General features: G+C 36.5%; 1 protein-coding gene across 4 annotated transcripts in view; it reads left to right on the forward strand.

Annotated features, from left to right (window-relative positions):
• The window catches only part of Sbf2 (SET binding factor 2), a 371,745-nt gene that overhangs the window by 143,688 nt on the left and 206,955 nt on the right, over positions 1–21,102 (forward strand). For all 4 annotated transcript variants that reach the window (XM_050163377.1, XM_050163379.1, XM_050163381.1 and 1 more), the window contains exon 3: positions 11,767–11,904. In XM_050163377.1, the coding sequence (XP_050019334.1) occupies positions 11,767–11,904 (138 nt within the window). The remainder of the gene's footprint in view (positions 1–11,766; positions 11,905–21,102) is intronic.

A 21,102-nucleotide genomic window follows, 5' to 3' on the forward strand; every position in this document is an offset into this window, starting at 1 on the left:
TGAGAGGGCAGTTGTTGAGCTGAGGTGGTGAGGAGTGGGACCAGTACTCTGGTGCCCAGATCGCCAAGGCCTCCTTTATCATTGTCCTCACTGACAACACAGACCATGCACATTAACACTGACCCCAGCTGCCACCAACACACACATGGCTTTTGGCGGCAGCTTGGGCTGGACATCACCATGGCCTTGGATGGCAGGGCAGGTCACTCAGGTTAGCTTGGTCTTGGTGTCAGCCTGACCCACAGGCATTCCTATGGTCTTTGATGGCAGCATGACCATGGACATCAACACAGACCCCTGCTACTGTAGCATGGACCCAGTCATGACTCTCAGTGGGAGCAAAGGCCTGGACATCATATGGCCCTAGGTGGTGTGTAGGCCACCCATATCAGCTTGTTCCTCACTGCCTTCTCATCTTCAGTTCTCTCTCCAGTTACAAACCACTTGGTTTCTTCTTCTCTCCCATTTCTCCACCACATACCTGTTTGTAGTGGCAAACACCTGCCTGGTTTTGTATTATAGTAATCCCAAGTGTGCAAGTGAGTGTGCTTCTTTATCTGTGTCTGTTTTTGTTTTGTTTTGGTTTTTAGTTTTTAGTTTTTTTTCAAAACAGGGTTTCTCTGTCTGGCTTTGAAGCCTGTCATAGAACTTGCTTTGTAGAACTCATGGAAATCCGCCTGCCTCTGCCTCCTGAGTACTGGAATTAAAGGTGTGTACCACCACTGCCTGGTTTTGTATTTGTTTTATGTGCTTTTTCTTGGCCTCTTTTCCTTTTGTTTGTTTTAATCTATTCTGACTTTTTTGTCTTACTGTATTTTAACTTTATTTCATTATTGTCCCTTAGATGCCTGTTTTTAAGGAGAGACAGAAAGAGGGTGGACCAGGATGGAAGGGGAGGTGGAAGGAACTCTTCAGTTTCTCTCTTCGATGTTGATAAGTTTTTATCATGAAAGTCTTTTACTTGCTTGTTTAGTGTTACACAATCAAATATTTTATTGTGAAATACTTGTTTTTCTGATTTTTTTCCTCATTTTGTTTGTCATTTGTATATAGGAGGGCTACTGATTTTTGTGAGTTAATTTTGCATCTAGCTACTTTGCTGAGTTTATCATCACCTCTAGAGAGTTCCCTGGTGGAGTTTTTAGGGTCACTTACACATATTATCATATCATCTGCAAATAAAGATACTTTGACGCCTTCCTTTTTAGTTTGTCTTCCCCTGATCTCTTTCAGATGTCTTATTGTTATAGCTAAGACTTCAAGTTCTGTATTTTTAATGGGTGTGGAGAGAGTGGACAACCTTCTCTTCTTCCTGATTTTACTGGAATTATTTATTACTTTGAGTTTTTCTCTATTTAAGTTGAAGTTGACTATGAGCTTGCTGCAAACTGCATTTATTATGTTCAGGTATATTACCCCTTGTATCCCTAATCTCTCCAAGACTTTTATCATGAAATGGTATTGGATTTTGTCAAAAGTCTTTTCTGCATCAAAGGCGATAGATGATCATGTGCCTTTTCATCTTTCAATTTGTTTTTATAATGGATTACATTAAAAGATTTAGTATTTATATCATTCCTTCATTGTGCTGATGTTTTTACAATAATTATTTTGAAATGTCATTTCATTTTTGATGCGTCAAAATTGTAGTCAACACTTTAGATCTGAAAATTTAAGAGGAGAAGTTAGATTTGGTTTAGCATATCTGCCTAATTCCCAGGGTTTAGGTAAGAGGGAATTGTCTTTTGACCATTTTATTATACTAATTTTAATGGTTTAAAGTGCCTTTTCTTTGTCTTTTTTTCTTCCTTTTTTGAAATTTGTCTCACTTTGGTTAGCCTACAAATTATTGTATAGAATAGGCTGTCCTCGAGCTTTTGGCTAACCTCCTTCTCCCTTTTCTCTTAGTGCTGGGATTACAGTTGTGTGCCACCATACCTGACTTCATCTCTTATAGTTTTATTTTTTATTTTTAAATAATATTGTGTATTCCCTTGTTGATAAGTGGTTTGGGCCCACTGACTCTTCTTTCACTGTGTGTGTTTAAATGTGCACAACATAAAATTTACTATTTAAGTGTATAGTTACATGGCAGTGAGTGAATGGAATTGGAAACTACTTGGTTTTATTTTCTTTTTCATTGGCTTTGTATTAAATCTTGGTTTCTCTTGGTTCTGATGTTTGGCTTGAGACATGCCTGTATTGTGGCAGTCAGTCTCTTTCTCATCTGTGAACAACTGATTTTGAAGTTGCTGTTTCAAGGGAAGTTTCTTCCTTATATGGTTTATTTTAATAATGCAACATGGAAAAGTGTCTTATCCCAGGCTGTGTTTCAAATGTTGTTACCTCTGAAGTTCCAAAGAAACGCCCATTTGCTATCTTCCAGATACATTCAGACTGAGCTTTTGGATTAGAACATTTTGTTCTGTTTGTTCTCTCTCTCTCTCTCTCATTTTTTTTCAAGGGATGAAGACAAACAGCTTAACTAGATAGCCATCTCTGGTTGTTGCTTCTAACAATAATATTTAGTGGGCAGCAAGTATTCTGCAAATGCCTTTCTCAGAAGGACTGCATTAAGTAAACAAGCAGTAAACATTCTGGTGACTGACAGATGATAGCTTCTAAAGTTATCTGACTGCCCAAATCAAGCTAAAACATTGTTTCTGTTTTGGTAAATAAAACCCATCTTGTTTAGACAGGTCTTATCAAAAACTGTGTTAACATTTCATACCAAACATTGTTATGAAGCTCATGAGAACTAAAACTAACAAATCTGAACTTCTCGAATCATATTTCATTAGTTCTTTTTAGCTGTGTGTTTTGAGTCATTTCCAAATCACAGGTTCTCCAGTGTCCTGTGTTTTGAAGTAACATCTATTGTGTAGTGCTCCAACCAATCTGCATTTGCAGCAACACTTAATTCAGTTTTACTCTGAAATCTCATCTGTGGCTTGAATTGTACTTGGAAATTTATTTTATTTGCTCTTTGGTGTATGAAGGATAATTTGATGGAGGTGTTTTCCGAGTTTATGCACTTTGTATCTGAGTGAATTCTTTATCAGGTACCAAGGAGAGAACAGAGGCTAAGAGATGTGACCATTTATAAACCCTTGCCTGAGTCCACAGAATAGAAAGATACTATTTATATATTTTTAAGTCCACATGTTTTCTTGAATTATTTTTATATTTAAGTTAATAACCATGTTTCATTGAAATCTCCAGAAATACCAGACAGTGAAGTGAAAAGGAAACACTTCATTTGTCTTAATTGTGTTTTCAGTTCTGAAGACTGCAGGTGGCATATAATAGTTTCTCAATAGAGTAACTAAATCAGTTGCTTTTAGCATGAGAGTCACCATCACTTACATTCTCTCTCTCTCTCTCTCTCTCTCTCTCTCTCTCTCTCTCTCTCTCTCTCTCTCTGAATCATCCTTTGACAAATGGTCCCTCTGTTCCCTCTCCCATTCAACTGGTTCCTCCAAGTTTCATAGATTCCATTTGTCAACTCCCTCCTGTTCTTTAATGTAATATCGAAAACTGTGAAAGTGATACTGATTACCTGTAAACTTGAATATCATTGCTGCAGTTTGGTCAGCTCTATTACTACTTCAGCACTAGCCACTGTACTAATCATTGACATGCATATTATTTAATCCTGATTGTGAAATGAGAGATACTTTGTGTTCAAGAGAAACAGGTTCAGAGAAAACAGGAAATTTCACCCAAGCAATAGTCTAAATTAGGGGTCAAATCAGGACCTACATCTTACCTGCTTTGTGGCAAAAGCCATGAGATAATCACATTTAGCCTTCTTTATGAACTCGTTAATATATCTGGTAAGCTGCCGTAATGTTTACAGTAAGGGAGTTTCATTCTGTGAAGAGACTAGATTGATAGTTCCGTGGTAGAGCACTTGTGCAGCATGTGTGATGTCCTAGGTTCAATCTTCCATTTAAAACAAAGCCACACAAAAAAGCAAACAACCCACAAATCAAAAACAGGAGTCACTGTTCTTTGATGTTTTAGTCTATGTTCTTTTTAAAATTTAAATTAATTGGAAATTCATTTTATTATTTTGTTTTATGTGTATTTTGCTTTGATGTGTCTGCACCATGTATATTTCTTGTGTCCAAGAAGGGTATCAAAGCTCTTGGGACTGGAGTTATAGAACACTGTGGGCCACGCTATATGGGAGCTGGGAATTGAACCCAATTCCTGTGCCGTAGCAGCAAGTGCTCTTACCCAATGAACCATCTCTTCAGTATCAGTATGTCTTTCTGAAACACAAAGTACTTAAAAAAAGGGATGGGGGGAACCCAACCACAATGTCATTATCATACCTAACAGATAAGAGATCATTAAGATTACCAAACATTTAATCTTCACATACCTATTTGTGGAAGTCTGTGAATATTACTCATTTACTGTCTTTCTACAGTGGTTTATTTGAATTATCATCAAAACAGTGAGGATATATGCATTTGGAAGATGAGCCTTTTAACTATTTTTTTCTTCCTCTTTTTTGTTTTGTTTTAGTTCTTAAAATAGTGGGTTTCTCTTTGCAGCCCTGGCTGTCCTGGAGCTCGCTTTGTAGACCAGGCTGGCCTGGAATTCAAGATCTTGCCTCTGCCGCCTGGGAGCTTTAAATGTATCTTAATTTATAGTTTTTCTCTGATTTTTTTTCTTGTAAAAGAGAGTATTTTTTAAATTTTCAATTAATAAATTTAGTACTTTCACTTAAATGTTAAAATATTTCAAATAATTTTAATTCCTCTTAATGAGAAATATAGGAAATACATGTAAATATTTATTAAGCCTACCTTATTTTTCTTAAGGGGATCTTTATGAGCACTTGTTATGGGAGGCACTCTTGTAAGCTGCAACTGAATAAAGACTTGTGAATGACTGCATACCATGTGTTGTCACAGTTGCTTAGACCTTTTTTATTTCTTAAGTGGCGCTGTGGATGGAACCTATGACCTTGCATATTTTGGGAAAATACTTTGCCACTAAGCTGCTGCTACATGTGTAGCCCTTAGACCATATTGTGTATGTATGTATATATGTAGCTCTTAGATCATATTATGGCTCCTTGTGAAGGAGTCAGTTGCCAATATTATACTGATAATTTTTGTTTGAGAATATGGTAATGGAATTATGAGTGGAAAAGCCCCAAGTGATAGCATACTTTCTGTTTGTTATCCAGGAAATGAATAAAATTCCAGTGTTTATAGTTTACCAGAAAGGAAGAAGTATTAAAATAGGATGCACCTTATTTCCTCTGTTTAAACAAGAAAAATTTACATTTCCTCAAAAACCAAGGAATTTATATGACTATTGTTAATTTTAAATTTTTATTAAAAGTTCTTTTCTAAGACATTATGTATATGTGTTTCTGATTCTTTAAAGGGTATCATTTCAAGGAGTGAAATTTGTTGTTCCTAAAAGAGTGTAAAATGTAATTTTTTAGAATTTTAATTTTCTCTTAAAATATACAAAGTCTTGATGCTATTATGATTCTTTGAGTCATTGAAACTATAAAATTTTGTTCTGAGTGACTACAGTTTTAAGAAGTCTCTATCTTACAGAGTTTATGTAAGATATGCAAAATAACTCCATGTTAAAAATCAAAACTAATCCATTATGCCCAGTACTCAGGACACAGAGGCAGACAGATCTTTGTGAGTTCACAATCAGCCTGGTCTACAGAGTGAGTTCCAGGACAGCTGGGATACACAGAAAAACTCTGCCTCAAAAAATAAGACTAAAAACCCATAATTCAATATTTTTATGTGGTCATATGTTGAAAAATTGTGACTTTAAATAGTAGATAAATGTCATTGTACTATTTGAACCTGATTAATTTGGTAATATTTAATTAATTTAATGAACAATACATTTTCCTACATATTTCTATAAATGGGAGCATCAAGATTTACCCAGAAGTCCATAAAGTTTTTTTTATAGAAAGTGCCCCTTTTTTTCTGCTCATTTGCTTTGCGTTTTCTTTCATATTTAATGGTATTCCTAATTATAGACCAGTATTTTCTAGGACTTTCTGGTGTCAAATGTATTCTGCTTTCCAAAATCTCATTAACGTTTTAAACCTAGGTCTTCTTAAAGAGCAGTAAAGCTCTTATCACTGAACCATCTCTTTAGCCCTATAATAATAGTTCTTTTTAAGAAAAACCACTTGTAAAATTTTCATTAGAAATGTGCCACAAACTACTGAGAACTCAAGAACAATGGCAATGGGTTTTGATCCTCCTGCACGTATTGGCTTTGTGGGAGCCTAGGCAGTTTGGATGCTCACCTTACTAGACCTGGATGGAGGTGGGTGGTCCTTGGACTTCCCACAGGGCAGGGAACCCTGATTGCTCTTTGGGCTGACGAGGGAGGGGGACTTGATTGGGGGAGGGGGAGTGATGTGGGAGTGTCATATATCAATCTGTTGATTTCATTGGTTAATTAAATAAAGAAACTGCTTGCCCTGATAGGTTAAAACATAGGTGGGAGGAGTAAACAGGAGGAAGAGGAAGTGAGGTAAGACTCCTCAGACAGACGCGAGATAGCTCTGCTCTCAGAGACACACGCGATGAAGCTCAGACCCAGGATGGACGTAGGCTAGAATCTTCCCGGTAAGAATACCTTGGGGTGCTTACACACATTATTAGAAATGGGCTAGTCCAGGTGCGAGAATTAGCCTAGAAGAGGCTAGATAGAAATGGGCCAAGCAGTCTTTAAATGAATACAGTTTGTGTGTTGTTATTTCGGGCATGAGCTAGCAGGCGGCCGGGGTGCTGGGGACGCAGCCCCGCCACTCCTATAATTGGAGGAAAATGGGAGGCGGCGGTCGGGAAGAGACAGAAATCTTTAATAAATAAATAAATAAATAAATAAATAAATAAAATTGACATTCAGTGCAAAAAAAAAAAGAATGTGCCACAAAACAAAGATATTCTTGGAGTTGCACAACCTTATAAAAGAAACTCAAGAGTAATTAACGTTTCTGTGCTTGATTATACATATTGTGTTAGATAATATTGAGAAATATCTACAAAGATTTCTAATACAGTATGTATTTTAGAATTAGTTATAATAAAAAGGTAAACCTAAATAACAATAGGGAGTGGGTTAAATATGTATACTTGCATCAGCATTATGGTTATTAAAAATAGTTGTGTTGCTGAGCTCAGTGGTACATGCTTGTAATCTCAGTATGGGAGGGTTGTAAGTTAGACATCAGATGAGCTCTAGAGCAAGGCTTTGTCTGATAAATACTGAGAAGTACACAGGAACATGTACATGTTACTGAAAGTAAAGAAAAAGGGGGTTGATAGCTGTGTATGTGACAGGTCTCCTGAGAGAGAGAACGAGAACACATGCATATACTCTGCCAAAGATGAGCGGCTACAAATGTGGAATGTTGCAATGTTTACTTCCTGATATGAATTTATATGATCATAAAATGATGTCTCTAAAGGATTTATAGTAATCCATCAGTAAAAGGATACAGTTCCTGAAGACTGTAGAGTTGACTGCTAGCTCCTATGCTATCACAAACTGGCCCTATGACCTTAGCATCCCCATAGCCTTAATTTCATTGTAAACTTAGGTTTATGAGGTATGATTAGACAGTGATTTTGCATATATGAAATCTATGTTTTCAACTCCTTATTTTAATAGCTCTTTAATACATTAGCCACCATTAAATTATCACATTAATAATTTAATTGTTTATAAGCTTTAAACAAAATGAAAATCAGCAAAAAAGATTGGCTTTAATTTACATACATGCATATTATGGCACCAAAGTGACTACCCCACTCCCTCTGGAGCTCCCTGTAATATCCTACTCCCATCTTCATGTCCTTTTTTATGCATAGTGAGTGGTTTTACAAATATGAGGGCTTCTGTATTTATACTTTAGTTTGTAGAGAGTTGAACTGTTTTACTGAACATGATCTACTCTAATGTTTGGGTAATGGAACAGAGTTAGTGTTTGTAATGCATCATGCAGAATCCCGGGGTACTGACCACTGAGCACTCCCAACTTGCACCCTTGAGTACCAGTTGCCCAGCTATGCCAAGGTCTTAAAGAAACTTTAGATTAATAAGGAATCTCCTGCTTAGGTATTCCCAGATGTATTATAACATATTCATGAGTCTGATTTGTGTGAAGTGGTGAGGTCAAGTCAGAAAGGAGATGGTAAGACCTGTGTATATCTGTGACAAAAGTAGTGTTTTTTGTCAGTTTATGTGGTATGTTCATTGGTAATGTAGTTCTAGACACGTATGCTTTCTCAGTTATTTGAAGGTGCTAAAACATAAGTCTCAATGTTGTCTGTCAGTTTTAAGCATTTTAAGTTTGCACCTGTGATAGCAATTGTTTCTCCTGTTTGCCAGTAAAGACACTAGGGAACATAAACCCTGAATTTCTTGTATTTGTTTAATGCTTATCATTCTTTTCATTGTCTTTTAGTGACTATCCTGTTCCCAGCTGTCTAAATATTCTCTCACATTCCTGTCAGAAATGTGACTGGAGCCTAGGTTTAAGAGTTGTAATGTCTACTCTCTTCTTGTTTATTAGTTCATCAGCAGGCTTTGTGAAGAATTGAAATGACTAAGCCAATTAGCATTATTGTTTTTCAAATCTAGATCCTAAGGGAAATCTTGTTACTGCTTTTCTGTGATATAGTAAATGTGCATTTGTAATCATAGCTTAAAGCTGTTTGTTTTCATGTTTTGAAACATCAGTTTTTATACACTTAGTTGTATAAACTTTATTAACTGGATATTTTCATACTCATGTGTTTCATGAGAGAATATAGATTCATATTTTCCTGTAAAGTTTGAGTCTGATGTTATTTTCTAATACATACTTTGAGATAATTCCTGTGTGTGTTCTAATTTTATATTTGCAATATGGGATCTCACATCTAACCAGTGTATAGGTAACTATTGGCAAACTTGTAGTGAAAAGCTTAGTAAAGCTATCTGACCAAGCTAACCATTAAATGCCGTTGTTTTCTTAACTCTGGTTACATTAAATACAGTTATTAAGAAATACTTACCCGATTGAAAAACGATCCTTGGAATTTTCCCAAATTTTGAGGTTAGTGCCTTTAATCCCACCATTCCTGTTGTAAACTAGGGAAATGGGGCTGTTAAGGAAGTCTTACAATCGTATCGCTTTGAATGTTTCCTATTTTGCTTTGTTTTGTTTTTGGTTTTTTTTTGAGATAGATTTCTCTGTGTAGTTTTGGCTGTCCTGGAACTTACTCTTATAGACCAGACTGGCCTCAAACTCACAGAGATCCACTTACCAAGTACTGGACTTAAAGACATGCACCAACACTGCCCAGCTTTTTCATTTCGTTTTAAAAAATTATTTATTTTTATTTTATTTCCATTGGTGTTTTGTCTGCTTATATGTCTGTGTGAGGGTATCAGATCTTGCAGTTACAGACTGTTAGCTGCCATGTGGTTGCTGGGAATTAAACCCAGGTCCTCTGGAAGAGCAAACAGTGCTCATAACTGCTGAGCCATCTCTCTAGCCTCTTGTAGACTTTTAAAAGGGGGCAAATTAAATGTTTGAGTTTAATGATGGCATACACCCCTCTATTACTACAGGTCAGTAAAGTATGGTTTTACAGATGTGGATGAAGGCTTCTTACCAGAGATGCTAAGTGTGACCATTACCCAAAGATCTTTGAACGATCATTCAGTTTAGTTCAAATAAACTATGAACCTTGTCATTCTGTTAAATTTTTATATTCTTTGTATGCATAAAAAATTGAGAAAACTGGATACATATGCTTTTTCTAGTTTCAGGTAGTAAAAAATATCCAAGCACTTACCTAATAGGTCATTTGCTCTAAGAGGGTATTTTATTATTTGTGAACTCTTCTATGACAGGTAACTTCAGTTTTATAAGTGAAAAGTTTTATTTGATAAAGTTAGAACTAAAATATAGTTTTGCCCTTTTGAAACCTCAGTTTCATTTAAAATTCAGTGAAAACAATAGCATTTCTCTTGGGTTATGCAGCTTTTCCAGACCCAACGATCTCCAGATGGACATGTAGTATACGCCATGAGAATATATGATTTGCTTTATGTCACAGGAGTCCGACAAGTGGTAACAGTAGACCTGGTGATAGGAAATGTGCAACTTTATTATTGTCAATCAATGCCAGCACCTCAGGTCCGTTTCTGAGTCAGAAGATGAGGCTGTTAGGAGGATTTTAGAGGGAGAGAGTAATGTTTATATGTATGAACGTGACTAAAATTCAGCATATATATTTATGAAACCATCAAAGAATAAAATATCTAATAATATATCAAAAATTGAAAGTGAGTAACTGAATTTTGAAAGACACTTCTGAGCTTGTTATAATCTGAATAAACTTCCTGGTTGTCCCACAGGTATACCTTTCTCCTACTCTGTAGTAGAAGCTAAGGTTAGTAACATGCTAACATCCATTTGCCATAAAACTGAGATTCTCAGGATTTTTTTTTTTGGCTCAGTGTTCTATGTGCTCATCAATTGTAAGAACTACAAAAGAGTATTATTCATATAATTTGCTCACATGTTAGAATTTACAATGATTTTTAATGAATCCATTTTATTGTTTTTAATGTGTGTGATATATACATTAAGGTGTATGTGTGCACTTGTACGCGTGAACATGTAAGTTGTGGTGGGTGCAGAGACTAGAGGAGGGTGTGGAATATACCCCTCTATCATTCTTTGTAATATTCCTTTGAGGCACGGTCTTTTCCTGAATCTGGAACCTGTGTTTTTTGCTAGCAAGCCTCAGTAATTCCTCTTACCTCTCCTTTTAGCAGTGCTGGGGTTACAGGAACATGGGAACCATACTTGACTTGTTACAAGGGTGCTAGGGTCTGAATTTTGGTGGTCTGGTTAAACAGCAAGCACTCAGTCACGGAGCCATCTCTGCAATCCCTCATTGACTTTAAAAATTATTGGTTAGCATACAAGGAAGTGATGTTTCACACACACCCATCCTTTCAGTTTATCTTTATTCGTCCCTTACTGTCATTTCTCTTTCCTTTGCACTCCTCTTGCTGGTTGCCTTCCTCCTCGCAAACAATCTCCCTTGTTGCACTTCCTCTCCACCTTGTACTATGATTTATTCTAATATTTGGAGGAAGAGTTTCTTATTTTGGTGCTATGTTACTACATGTGCCAAAAGTAGATTGGCATCTCAGAATGGGTTCTATGGGAAAATTTGATGAATGTTTTCAAAGCTATGAAGCTGTACATGAATTTCTTTTATATTAGCTGGTGTAGCATACCATATCAAATAGATAAATTTGTGTGTGTGATACATGTGTATATATGCACATGCATACCTGCATTATGAAAGCCAGAGGTCAACAGCATGTACCTTTATTGATTTCTAGCTTTTTTTTTTTTTTTAATCACAGTCTCTCACTGAATGAGACTAACCAGTTGGTTAGTCTGGCTGATCAGGGAACTCCTAGGATCCTCCTCCTGTCCCCTTTCTAATGTTGAGATGTCAGGCACATGATCACCCTTAGCTCTTTTATATGAGAACTAGGGCTCAAGCTCCGGTCCTCGTGTGTATGAAACAAGCACTGTTTACCCTGTGAACCATTTCCATAGCCCCTCAATTATATAGCTTTAATGACAATGTTATGTTTAATATTTTTATATATTAAAATGTTATTTTTGTTTTCGTTTTAAAATATGATCCCCTCTTTTTTTTTTTTTTTTTTAAGTTTTGTCAGCCAGGAGGATGGCATCTGTCCAGAGAGCGGAAACAGCCAACATTCTTTGTGGTGGTCCTAACGGATATCGACTCAGATCGACATTACTGCTCATGCCTAACCTTCTACGAGGCAGAGATCAATCTCCAGGTAAAGGAACTACCCTATCCAAGGATGGGGACAGATGGCATTGCAGAATCTTTGAAGTTTCATATTTGTTTTTGTTAAAATTGAAAATTTCGTGCTCTCTAAAAAGCTTGATGATAATGTATGTTTAATGTTGGAGAAGGAACAATAAAATAGAAGTTGGCAGGTCAACTGTCCTCACTAAAATAGTGACCGTATTTGAATTATTGTGTCTATGAATTGGTTTCTTTGGTGGTAAACTGTTATTGTTCTTCTGCATGTCTGTCTTCAGGGGATCTTTCACAGGACACAACGGTAGTTATCACAGTGTTTCACATCATTGTTACTCTCTGAAATCCACGTGCAAACTCGGGAAACATTTACAGTCCCTCCTTTATAAGAGTAGTGATTAAGTTCCTAGTTTCAGGAAACTACACTAATTCCTCTAATTTAAGCAGAAATATATATGACAAAGTGTTGGGCAATTTATGGAACTTTATGAGGTAAAGCAGGGGTCATATTCTGAGTGTGAGCCATCAAAGTGACATTTCTGCCCTGTTTTAAAAACCACTGGCATTCGAGGGTGGGGGCTAGATATCAGTCTGTATAACCTCCACCCTAGTTGCCATAAAAAGTTCCATCCGCTTAGTGCTTCCTGACACACACCAGTAACTTCTGCTTTGGTGTTCAAATTGGTTTCTTTGAATTGGTAGAAGATAGAGTCTTATAAAACCAAGTCCTGTAAAGGGAGTCATAAAAATGTAGGGGTTTCCTTGGTGCTGTGCTGGTAAGTAACTTGCTGGTTTGTTTTGTTTTGTTTTGCTTGTATTCTTTTTTTTTTTTAATTTATTTAAAGATTTCTGTCTCTTCCCCACCGCCGCCTCCCCTTTCCCTCCCCCTCCCCCAATCAAGTCCCCCTCCCTCGTCAGCCCAAAGAGCAATCAGGGTTCCCTGCCCTGTGGGAAGTCCAAGGACCCCCCACCTCCATCCATGTCTAGTAAGGTGACTAGGCTCCCACAAAACCAATAGGTGCAGTAGGATCAAAAACCCATTGCCATTGTTCTTGGAGTCTCAGTAGTCCTCATTGTCTGCTATGTTCAGCGAGACCGGTTTTAACCCAGGCTTTTTCAGACCCAGGCCAGCTGGCCTTGGTGAGTTCCCAATAGGACATCCCCATTGTCTCAGTGTGTGGGTGCCCCCCTCGCGGTCCTGAGTTCCTTGCTCGTGCTCTCTCTCCTGGTGTTTTGGTTCTTATTTGATAATACAGAAACTTCACAGAGCCTGGTTTTTGCTGGTGAGCCAATTTATGTTAGTTACTACACTTTTTGTTTATGTAGAAAAGTATCCCCAGTGAGAGGAAAAGATGCTTTTAGAAATGGCCTCACAAATCAGTACTCGCAGTCACAATATATTTCTTAAAAATCTAAATTTTCTGGGTACAATATCTGGATTTTCAATATGAAGGAGACAAGTTTCCTATCATGAAGCAAACTTACATTATTATTCTTTTATAGCGGAAAGTCAAAAGTTCCTGTAGAACAAAATACTTATTGTCTGCATTCCTACAACAAATATAAGTTATCTGCATTTCATCATATTTTTCTTTGTCATGTCTTTGTGGGAAGCCATATTGACATTTCAAGGCTTTAGGTAGCGGGATCAAACTAAGAAATATTTGCTTTGAAATATTTAATGACCATCAGAATATCACTTCTGTTTAAATTCGGGAAGTTACATTGCTGATGAGATGGCATAATTTATAAGTCTGTGCCTGTAGTTCCTCTTATCCCAGAAAGTGTCTTTATAGTGATGGAAATTGCACTGTAAAAGACTGATCAAATTCTTGTTTTGATCATTTCAGTCAAAAACCTGCCAGACTGTTCTGTAATTCATATACCACACTATATTCTTAGTTTACCTTTCATTTTAATGATGGTGTTTAGACCTTAAACTAATTCAGAGAATGCAGTATTCTTTATGTCCATTTAAAAAATGTTTAAAGATGCCTTCATTGACTTTTTTTTTTTAAAAAAAAAACCAAACTACTTTATGTGCATTGGTGTAAATTTGTCAGATCCCCTGGAACTGGAATTATCAACAGTTATGAGCTGCCATGTGAGTGCTGGGTTCTCTGGAAGAACAGCCAGTGCTCTTAACCATTGAGCCATCTCTACAGACCACTATGTCCATATTCTTAATGAATCCCTTGAGTTGTCTAAAGGAAACTAAATGATAATTTGGCTTCTCCCTTCTCTTTCACATGCATTCAGCCCTCAGATTTGCTGACAGAAAGGTAGTATATTAAGACATCATTGGAGATATTTTAGAAATATGTCTAGAAATTCGTAGACACATATGTCTCATTTTTTGTTTGTACATTGTTTTATACTTAAAGAGAAGTTGCTGACATTACTCATTAACATTCAGATGTCCTTTACCCATATTTATTTAGTGTTAAATAGATAAATTTGTCTCATTGGTATATTATCTAATATCTTTTCCCTTTCTCTTCATCTCTCTTCTTTCTTCCTGCTTTTTCCTTCTTCCTTTTTGTACAATATCTCTCTCTCTCTCTCTCTTTCTTTCTTTCTCTCTCTCTCTCTCTCTCTCTCTCACACACACACACACACACACAGAGAGAGAGAGAGAGAGACAGAGAGAGAGAGAGACAGAGAGAGAGAGAGAGAGAGAGAGAGAGACAGAGAGAGAGAGAGAGAGAGAGAGAGAGAGAGAGAGTCATTCCCTCCCCTTCACCCCAAATCATTTGAGAGAAAATTCTATATTTATACATCTTTCCTTTGATTTCTTTGGTACCTACCCTAGGCTGGACCTGAACCACTGGGCTGAAGTGATTCTCCTGCCCCACCTTCAACTGGACATCACTTCAATTACTGTAATAATATTCTTCACTACCCATTCCACTGTTTTCTTTCAGGGCAGGTCCAGCACATAACTACATATATTTTGTTTAAGTTTTATTTCTCTTTTCCCTCTTCATCTTGAATGTTTGCTCAGTCCCTGTCTAATAATGTAGAAATTTTTAAATAATAATCTTTCCATATCCATTTTAATAGAATGTTTCTTATTTTATGTTTCCTGGTATATCTCATTAAGATCAGATTGTACATCAACAGAATGCTGTAGTACTTAAGTAAAACTACATTCAGCGGTATTTGCCTATAATCTTAGTGTTAAGAAGTCCAAAGCAAAAGAATTGAGAATTTGGAGATACCCTGAGCTACATTATTTTAAAAATAAAAAGTGAGATTATTTTAAAAATAAAAAGAAGAAGAGGAAGGAAAGAAAGAAGGCCAATTATTTAAAGTCAAAGAAAAAAAAAAAGAAAAGAAATCCTTCCTAAGTATGTTCCTTCCAGTGGTGTCCAAGGCTACACATTTAGATGCATAGGAAATCTATTTGCCCATTACTGCTTGTGTTCATTTGTTAGATTGTTATGTTTTTGCAATATATAATTGCAGGGTATTTTTTCAGTTGCAGCTACTGAGTATTCCATAGGAAGGTATTTTAAGTCTAGATATGTGTCCTGTTGCTTGTCACTCATGCTCCTCTTGTTTTGCTATTGATTCTTGACTGAATGATTCTGCTTATGATGCTCGCAGCATGATTATCTACCTGTTCCGTACTCTTGTCTTATTAGTCAGTAGTCGACTATTTTGTTTTCTGTTTGTTTGTCTGAGACAGGGTTTTACTGTGTAACATTGGCTATCTCAGAACTCACTATGTAGATCAGATTGGACTTGAACTCACAGAGATCCACTTGCCTTGGTCACCCAAGTGCTGGGATTAGAGGTGTGTGTCACCATACCCAACTAGTTGTTGCCTTTTAAAGTTAATTATTTTTTTCATATAGAATATTTTGGTCATTTTTTTTCTATTCTCCAACTCCTCTCAGATTCTCCTTAACTACCTAACTTCATGATCTTTCTTTCTCTCCCCCCACTGACCAAATAACCAGCCCACCAAAATGAAAATCAAATCAAAACAAAACCAAAAACCCAATGAGACCAAAAAAAAAAAAAATACTTTTAAAACGCACACACAAAAACCCAGGCAGTGGTGGAACACATTTTTAATCCCAGCTCTGGGTAGTCAGAGAAAGGAGGATCTCTGTGAGTTCAAGGCTAGCCTGGTCTACAAAGCGAGTTCATGACAACCCCAGCAGTTACACAGAGAAACCCTGTCTCAAGAAACTAATAAATAAATAAATAAATAAATAAATAAATAAATAAACAAATAAATAAATAAATAAATAAGCAAGCAAGTAAATGAATAAATAAGGGTCTCTTATGTTTGGCATCTACTTCTGGGCATTGGGCCCTGGCGTGTGGTTGATACACCTAGTGACATTCCATTGGAAAAACCGATTTCCCCTTTTTTAGTAGGTATCAATTGCAAACACCTTCTTGATTAGAGGTAGGATTTTGTTTCTGCTTTCTCCTTCTCAGTGCTCAGATTTTGTCTGGTTTGAATTTGTGCAGGTTTCTGCATGTTGTCACAGTCTGCAAATTCATATGTATGTGTATCAGCCCTGTTGTATCTGAAAGACACTGCTTCCTTGGAGTCATCTACCATCTATGCTTGTTTGTTTGCTTGCTTGCTTCCTTCCTTTTTTGGGGGGGTGGGAGGGGAGTTGGTTTATTTCAAGACAAGTTTCAGCCATACTGCTGTTGGGTATATACTCAAAGGATGCTCAATCATATCACAAGGACATGTGCTCAACTATGTTCCTAGCAGCATTACTTGTAATAGCCAGAACCTGGAAACAACATAAATGCCCCTCACGTGAAGAATAGATAAAGATAATGTGGTACATTTACACAATGGAGTACTACACAGTGATAAAAAAAAAGACATCTTGAAATTAACGTGCAAATGGATGAATCTAGAAGAAACTATATTGAATGAGGTAACCCACACCCAGAAAGACAAATAGAATATGTACTTACTTATAAGTGGCTTTTAGACATAAAGCAAAGAAAAAAAAATCTACAGTCCACAACCCCAGACAACCTAGGCAACTAAGAGGACCCAAAGAGAGATATACATGGATCTGCATAGGAAGGCGAAAAAGACAAGATTTCCTGAGTAAATTAGGAGCATGCTGGGGGGAGCACAGGAGAGGGTAGAAGGGGAGAGGGAAGAAGGGAGAGGAGAAGAGAAAAATGTATAGCTCAATAAAAACAATAAAAAAACTCAGACATGTTGAACAGTGGAATCCAATTGAAGAACCAGACACAAATCAACACACTTGCAGATACTTGTTCTTTTTACAAACAAGCCAAAAATGTACACTGAAAAAAAAATTGCCTCGTCAACAAATGTTCTGGTCACGTTGGAAGACTGCATGTAGAAGAAATAAAATACATTCGTGCCTTTTACTCTGCACAAAACTCAGCTACAAATGGACCAAGTACCCCAACATAAGGCCAGATATACTGAATCTGAGAGAAGAGTATTATGGAATAGCCTTGAATTTACTGGTGGTGTGGGAGGTCCTTCTATCTGTGTGTTGCTTTTATTGGTTAATGAATAAAGAAACTGCCTTGGCCAGTTGATAGGGCAGAACTTAGGTTAGGTGGGGGAAACTGGACTGAATGTTGGCAGAAAGAAGGGAGGGAGTCAGAGAGAAGACATGGAGTCACCAGAGACAGATGCTGGAAATTTTACCCAGTAAGCCACAGCCTTGTGGCAATACACAGATGAATAGAAATGGGTTGAACTAATATGTAAGAGTTAGCCAATAGGAAGCTAGAGCTAATGAGCCAAGCAGTGATTTAATGAATATAGTTTCTGTGTGATTATTTTGGGTCTAAGCTAGCCAGGAGACTGGGAAGAACAAACGACTTGCTCCAAAATGCTGGCACAGGAAAGGAATTTTTGAACAAAACACCATTATTACAGGCCAAGAACAACAACAACTAATAAATGGGACCTCTTAAAGCTAAAACGTTTCTATACAGCAAAAGATACCATCATTCAAGCAAATAGGCAGCCTACAGAATAAGAAAAAAAAACTTTACCAACTATAGATCTGATAGAGGATTAGTGTCTAGAATAAAGAAGTTTTAAAAAACAAAAACTAACCATTAAGAAAATAAATAACCCAATTAGAAAATGGGGGTATAAAACTAAACAGACAGTTCTTACAAACTGAAACAGAAATGACTGAGAATCTCTTAAAGGAATGTTAAGGATGGTTAATATACTTAGCCATTAGGAAAATACAAATTAAAACTACCTTGAGATTTCATTTTACCCTCATCAGAATGCACAAAATAATAAAACAAGTAGCAGCACATGCTGGTGAGTACGTGGGGAAGGGAACACTTATTCATTGCTGGTGGGAGTGCCAAGTATCATAACCCCTATCAAAATCAAGGTGGAAATTCCACAATAAGTTGAAATTTAACTGCTACAAAATCCAGCTCTGCTACTCGTGGGCATATAACCTCTACATCTTCCTTGCTCATCGATGATCATTGCTGCTCTATTCATAATAGACATAATAGAAATTAGAAACAGGCTAGGTATACACCAACTGATGAAAGGATAGTGGAAATGTGATAAATTCACACAGTACAATATTAGTCAGCTGTTACAGAGAATTAGATTTGCAGGTAAGTGGATTGAACTAGAGACAGTTGTTCTGAGTGAGATACTCAGACTCAAAAAGACCATTGACTTTTCCCCCCTTTCTTCTTAAGAAAGACATCCTCTGTGTTGCCCTGGCTGGCCTGGAATTTACTATGTAGATCAGACTGGCATAACATTCCCAGAGAATACCTGCTTTGGTTCCCCAAGTCTGGTATTAAAGGTGTGTGCCACTGTGTCCAGCCAGTAGCTGACATTTTCTTATAAGTAAAGCTCCCTTCTCCCTTGGGTAAGTCATGGACTTGTGGGTTCAGGCTTCCTCACTCTGCTCAGAAGCATATCATTTATTAATAGCTTTCGTGATTTCCATGCTCATGTTCTCCCATGTCTGGCCAGTGGCCACTTTCTAAGTTAGGTCTCATTGGATTTGTGGTTTGCTTTTTATGTAAACACTTTAAAACTTTGTTGTAACAAGCTCTAATCCAACTCTTAGCCTTCTCTAGCATCAGCCTGAAATGAGACTTTTTGTTAGGGAGCCTTGTCTTCTCTGTGATGAGTTAACACTGGAAGCCATAATCTGGCTTCTTGTGTGCTTTGAATCAGTGTCTTATTAGCTTCCCTTTCATTTAGCTCGGGTGTTTGTACACCTGCCATTTTAAAAGAACCAAAAAAATTACAATTTATTTTTTACAGCTGACTTAAAAAATTTAAAACCTGTTTCCTTTTGAATTTTTTCAATCCTGAAAATAAAAACACGTTATGAGGATTCTGCCTTTGTGTGATGTGCCACCTTAAGTTGTAAGCCTTCTTTTCTGTGTTGGAAACAATTATTGTCATTTGAGTTTGTTCTAAGTGAGAGTATGAACCATGGGGTAGAATTCGGGGTGGGGCAGTAAACTAAAAGATGTTCCTTTCTAGGTCATTAGTAACATCTTTTTCACTTTGGGCACTGTTTTTAGTGAATGTGTTTTTCTTTTATTTTTGGATCATATTAACAGTTCAAAATAGATCTTAACTCATTTGGCATGAATTACTTAATATGAAATGTACTATGACACATTGCTTGGAATACTAATGAGAAGGAAGTTCAGGACTTACACCATCCAAAGTAAAATTGTGCAATTTAAAAAATACTGGCTCTTTTATCTTTTCCAAAATACAGTAACATGCTCAGTATTGATAAGCAAAACTTTGGCATTAAACTTTAGATAATGTGTTTCCAAAATTATCCAACTAGATAATATGAACTTGACTTCTTTTTAAAGTAATGAGTAAAATATAACATCTGATATTTATTGCTTAGATGAAATATATATATATGTGTGTGTGAATATATATATATATGTGTTCTTTAGGTTTGTATCTAAGTTTTTTGATGTGTTTTGACTTCTGAATCAATAATAATTATGAATTTCTCAGTAAAGACATTTGGTGTATCAGCAAATTAATTGCCATTAAAGAAATAGAGTGGGGGTTAATGAGGATGATTTGGGGACGTAAGATGAAGAATGAAAAAGAAAAAGACACAGGAGGCATAACATACTCTTTTGTGTTTTTATCTCAGTGGGCATAAAATTGGGGTCTGGAAGCAAACAAAACATTCATATGCAAAAGTATCTCAAAGTACAACAGTAGTACTACCAAGTTTATAGAAATCTAAGCAGATATTTGAAAATCAGGTGCTAAGAAGCAGAGCAAACTGGGCAAAAATTTAAAGACAGGAAACAAATGTATGAGGTTTTATGACCAATTAAGGCTTGACGTATTCTAGATACTGTGCCAAAAGTTTAGTAGTGCTTTATCTCATTCCACTGTGTATGTAGCACATCAGGTAATCTCATTTTAGTCTCTCTGTTATATTCCATTTTACAGATGATACTAAAACCTTAACCCAGGACAGGAAAAGGACATGACTCTGTCTTAAAGAGTGAGACACTAAAACATAGACTATAGCACTAGAGAGGTTACACTAGTGTGCAATTGATTCAAGAACAGGAGAGGTGATGGGCATAGAAGATAGAATTGAGAAGCACAGTCCAGCACATAACATATCAGTATCTTACAAGGGACGCATGAAGTTGGTGGGAGTCTGTACACATCCTTAGATTCTATTGTTGTTTTATAAGTGAATTTTGTCATAGGATCCTGTTATGCTGCCATGTACTGTCCTTGTGTTTCAGTCTTCTGAGCCTTGGGACTAAGGCCAGTGCTATCATACCTGATGAATCTATACATTTCACCAGATGATACTAAGCCCTTGGGAGGCTAATTTGAGAAAACAAGAAATTTATTCATAATATCATAAAAACAACTAAGGAATCACCTGAAAAACTGAATAATAGGTTTCTAAACTGTCCTTAGACAAGAAAATCTGGAACAGTGGAGAAATTTACATCATCAAAGTAAATTGTGCGCATTCTAAAATATTTGAAACATAAAGGGAAAGAAAGTAAGACAGAAAAAATAATGGTGTTTTTGGAAGCAAGAATTTTTTATTAAAAAATCTGCCATATAGTTCTTTATAAGTAAATTCTTAATTTTTTTTTGTTGTGTAGATATTATAACTAGTTCTGAGATTAATGTCTTTTGGGTGGAGGGGAATTATTGGCT

Source organism: Alexandromys fortis, unplaced genomic scaffold (genome assembly GCF_014885135.2).
Source record: "Alexandromys fortis isolate MF-2015 unplaced genomic scaffold, M_Fortis_MF-2015_v1.1 scaffold_129, whole genome shotgun sequence".
Taxonomy (NCBI): Eukaryota; Metazoa; Chordata; class Mammalia; order Rodentia; family Cricetidae; genus Alexandromys; species Alexandromys fortis.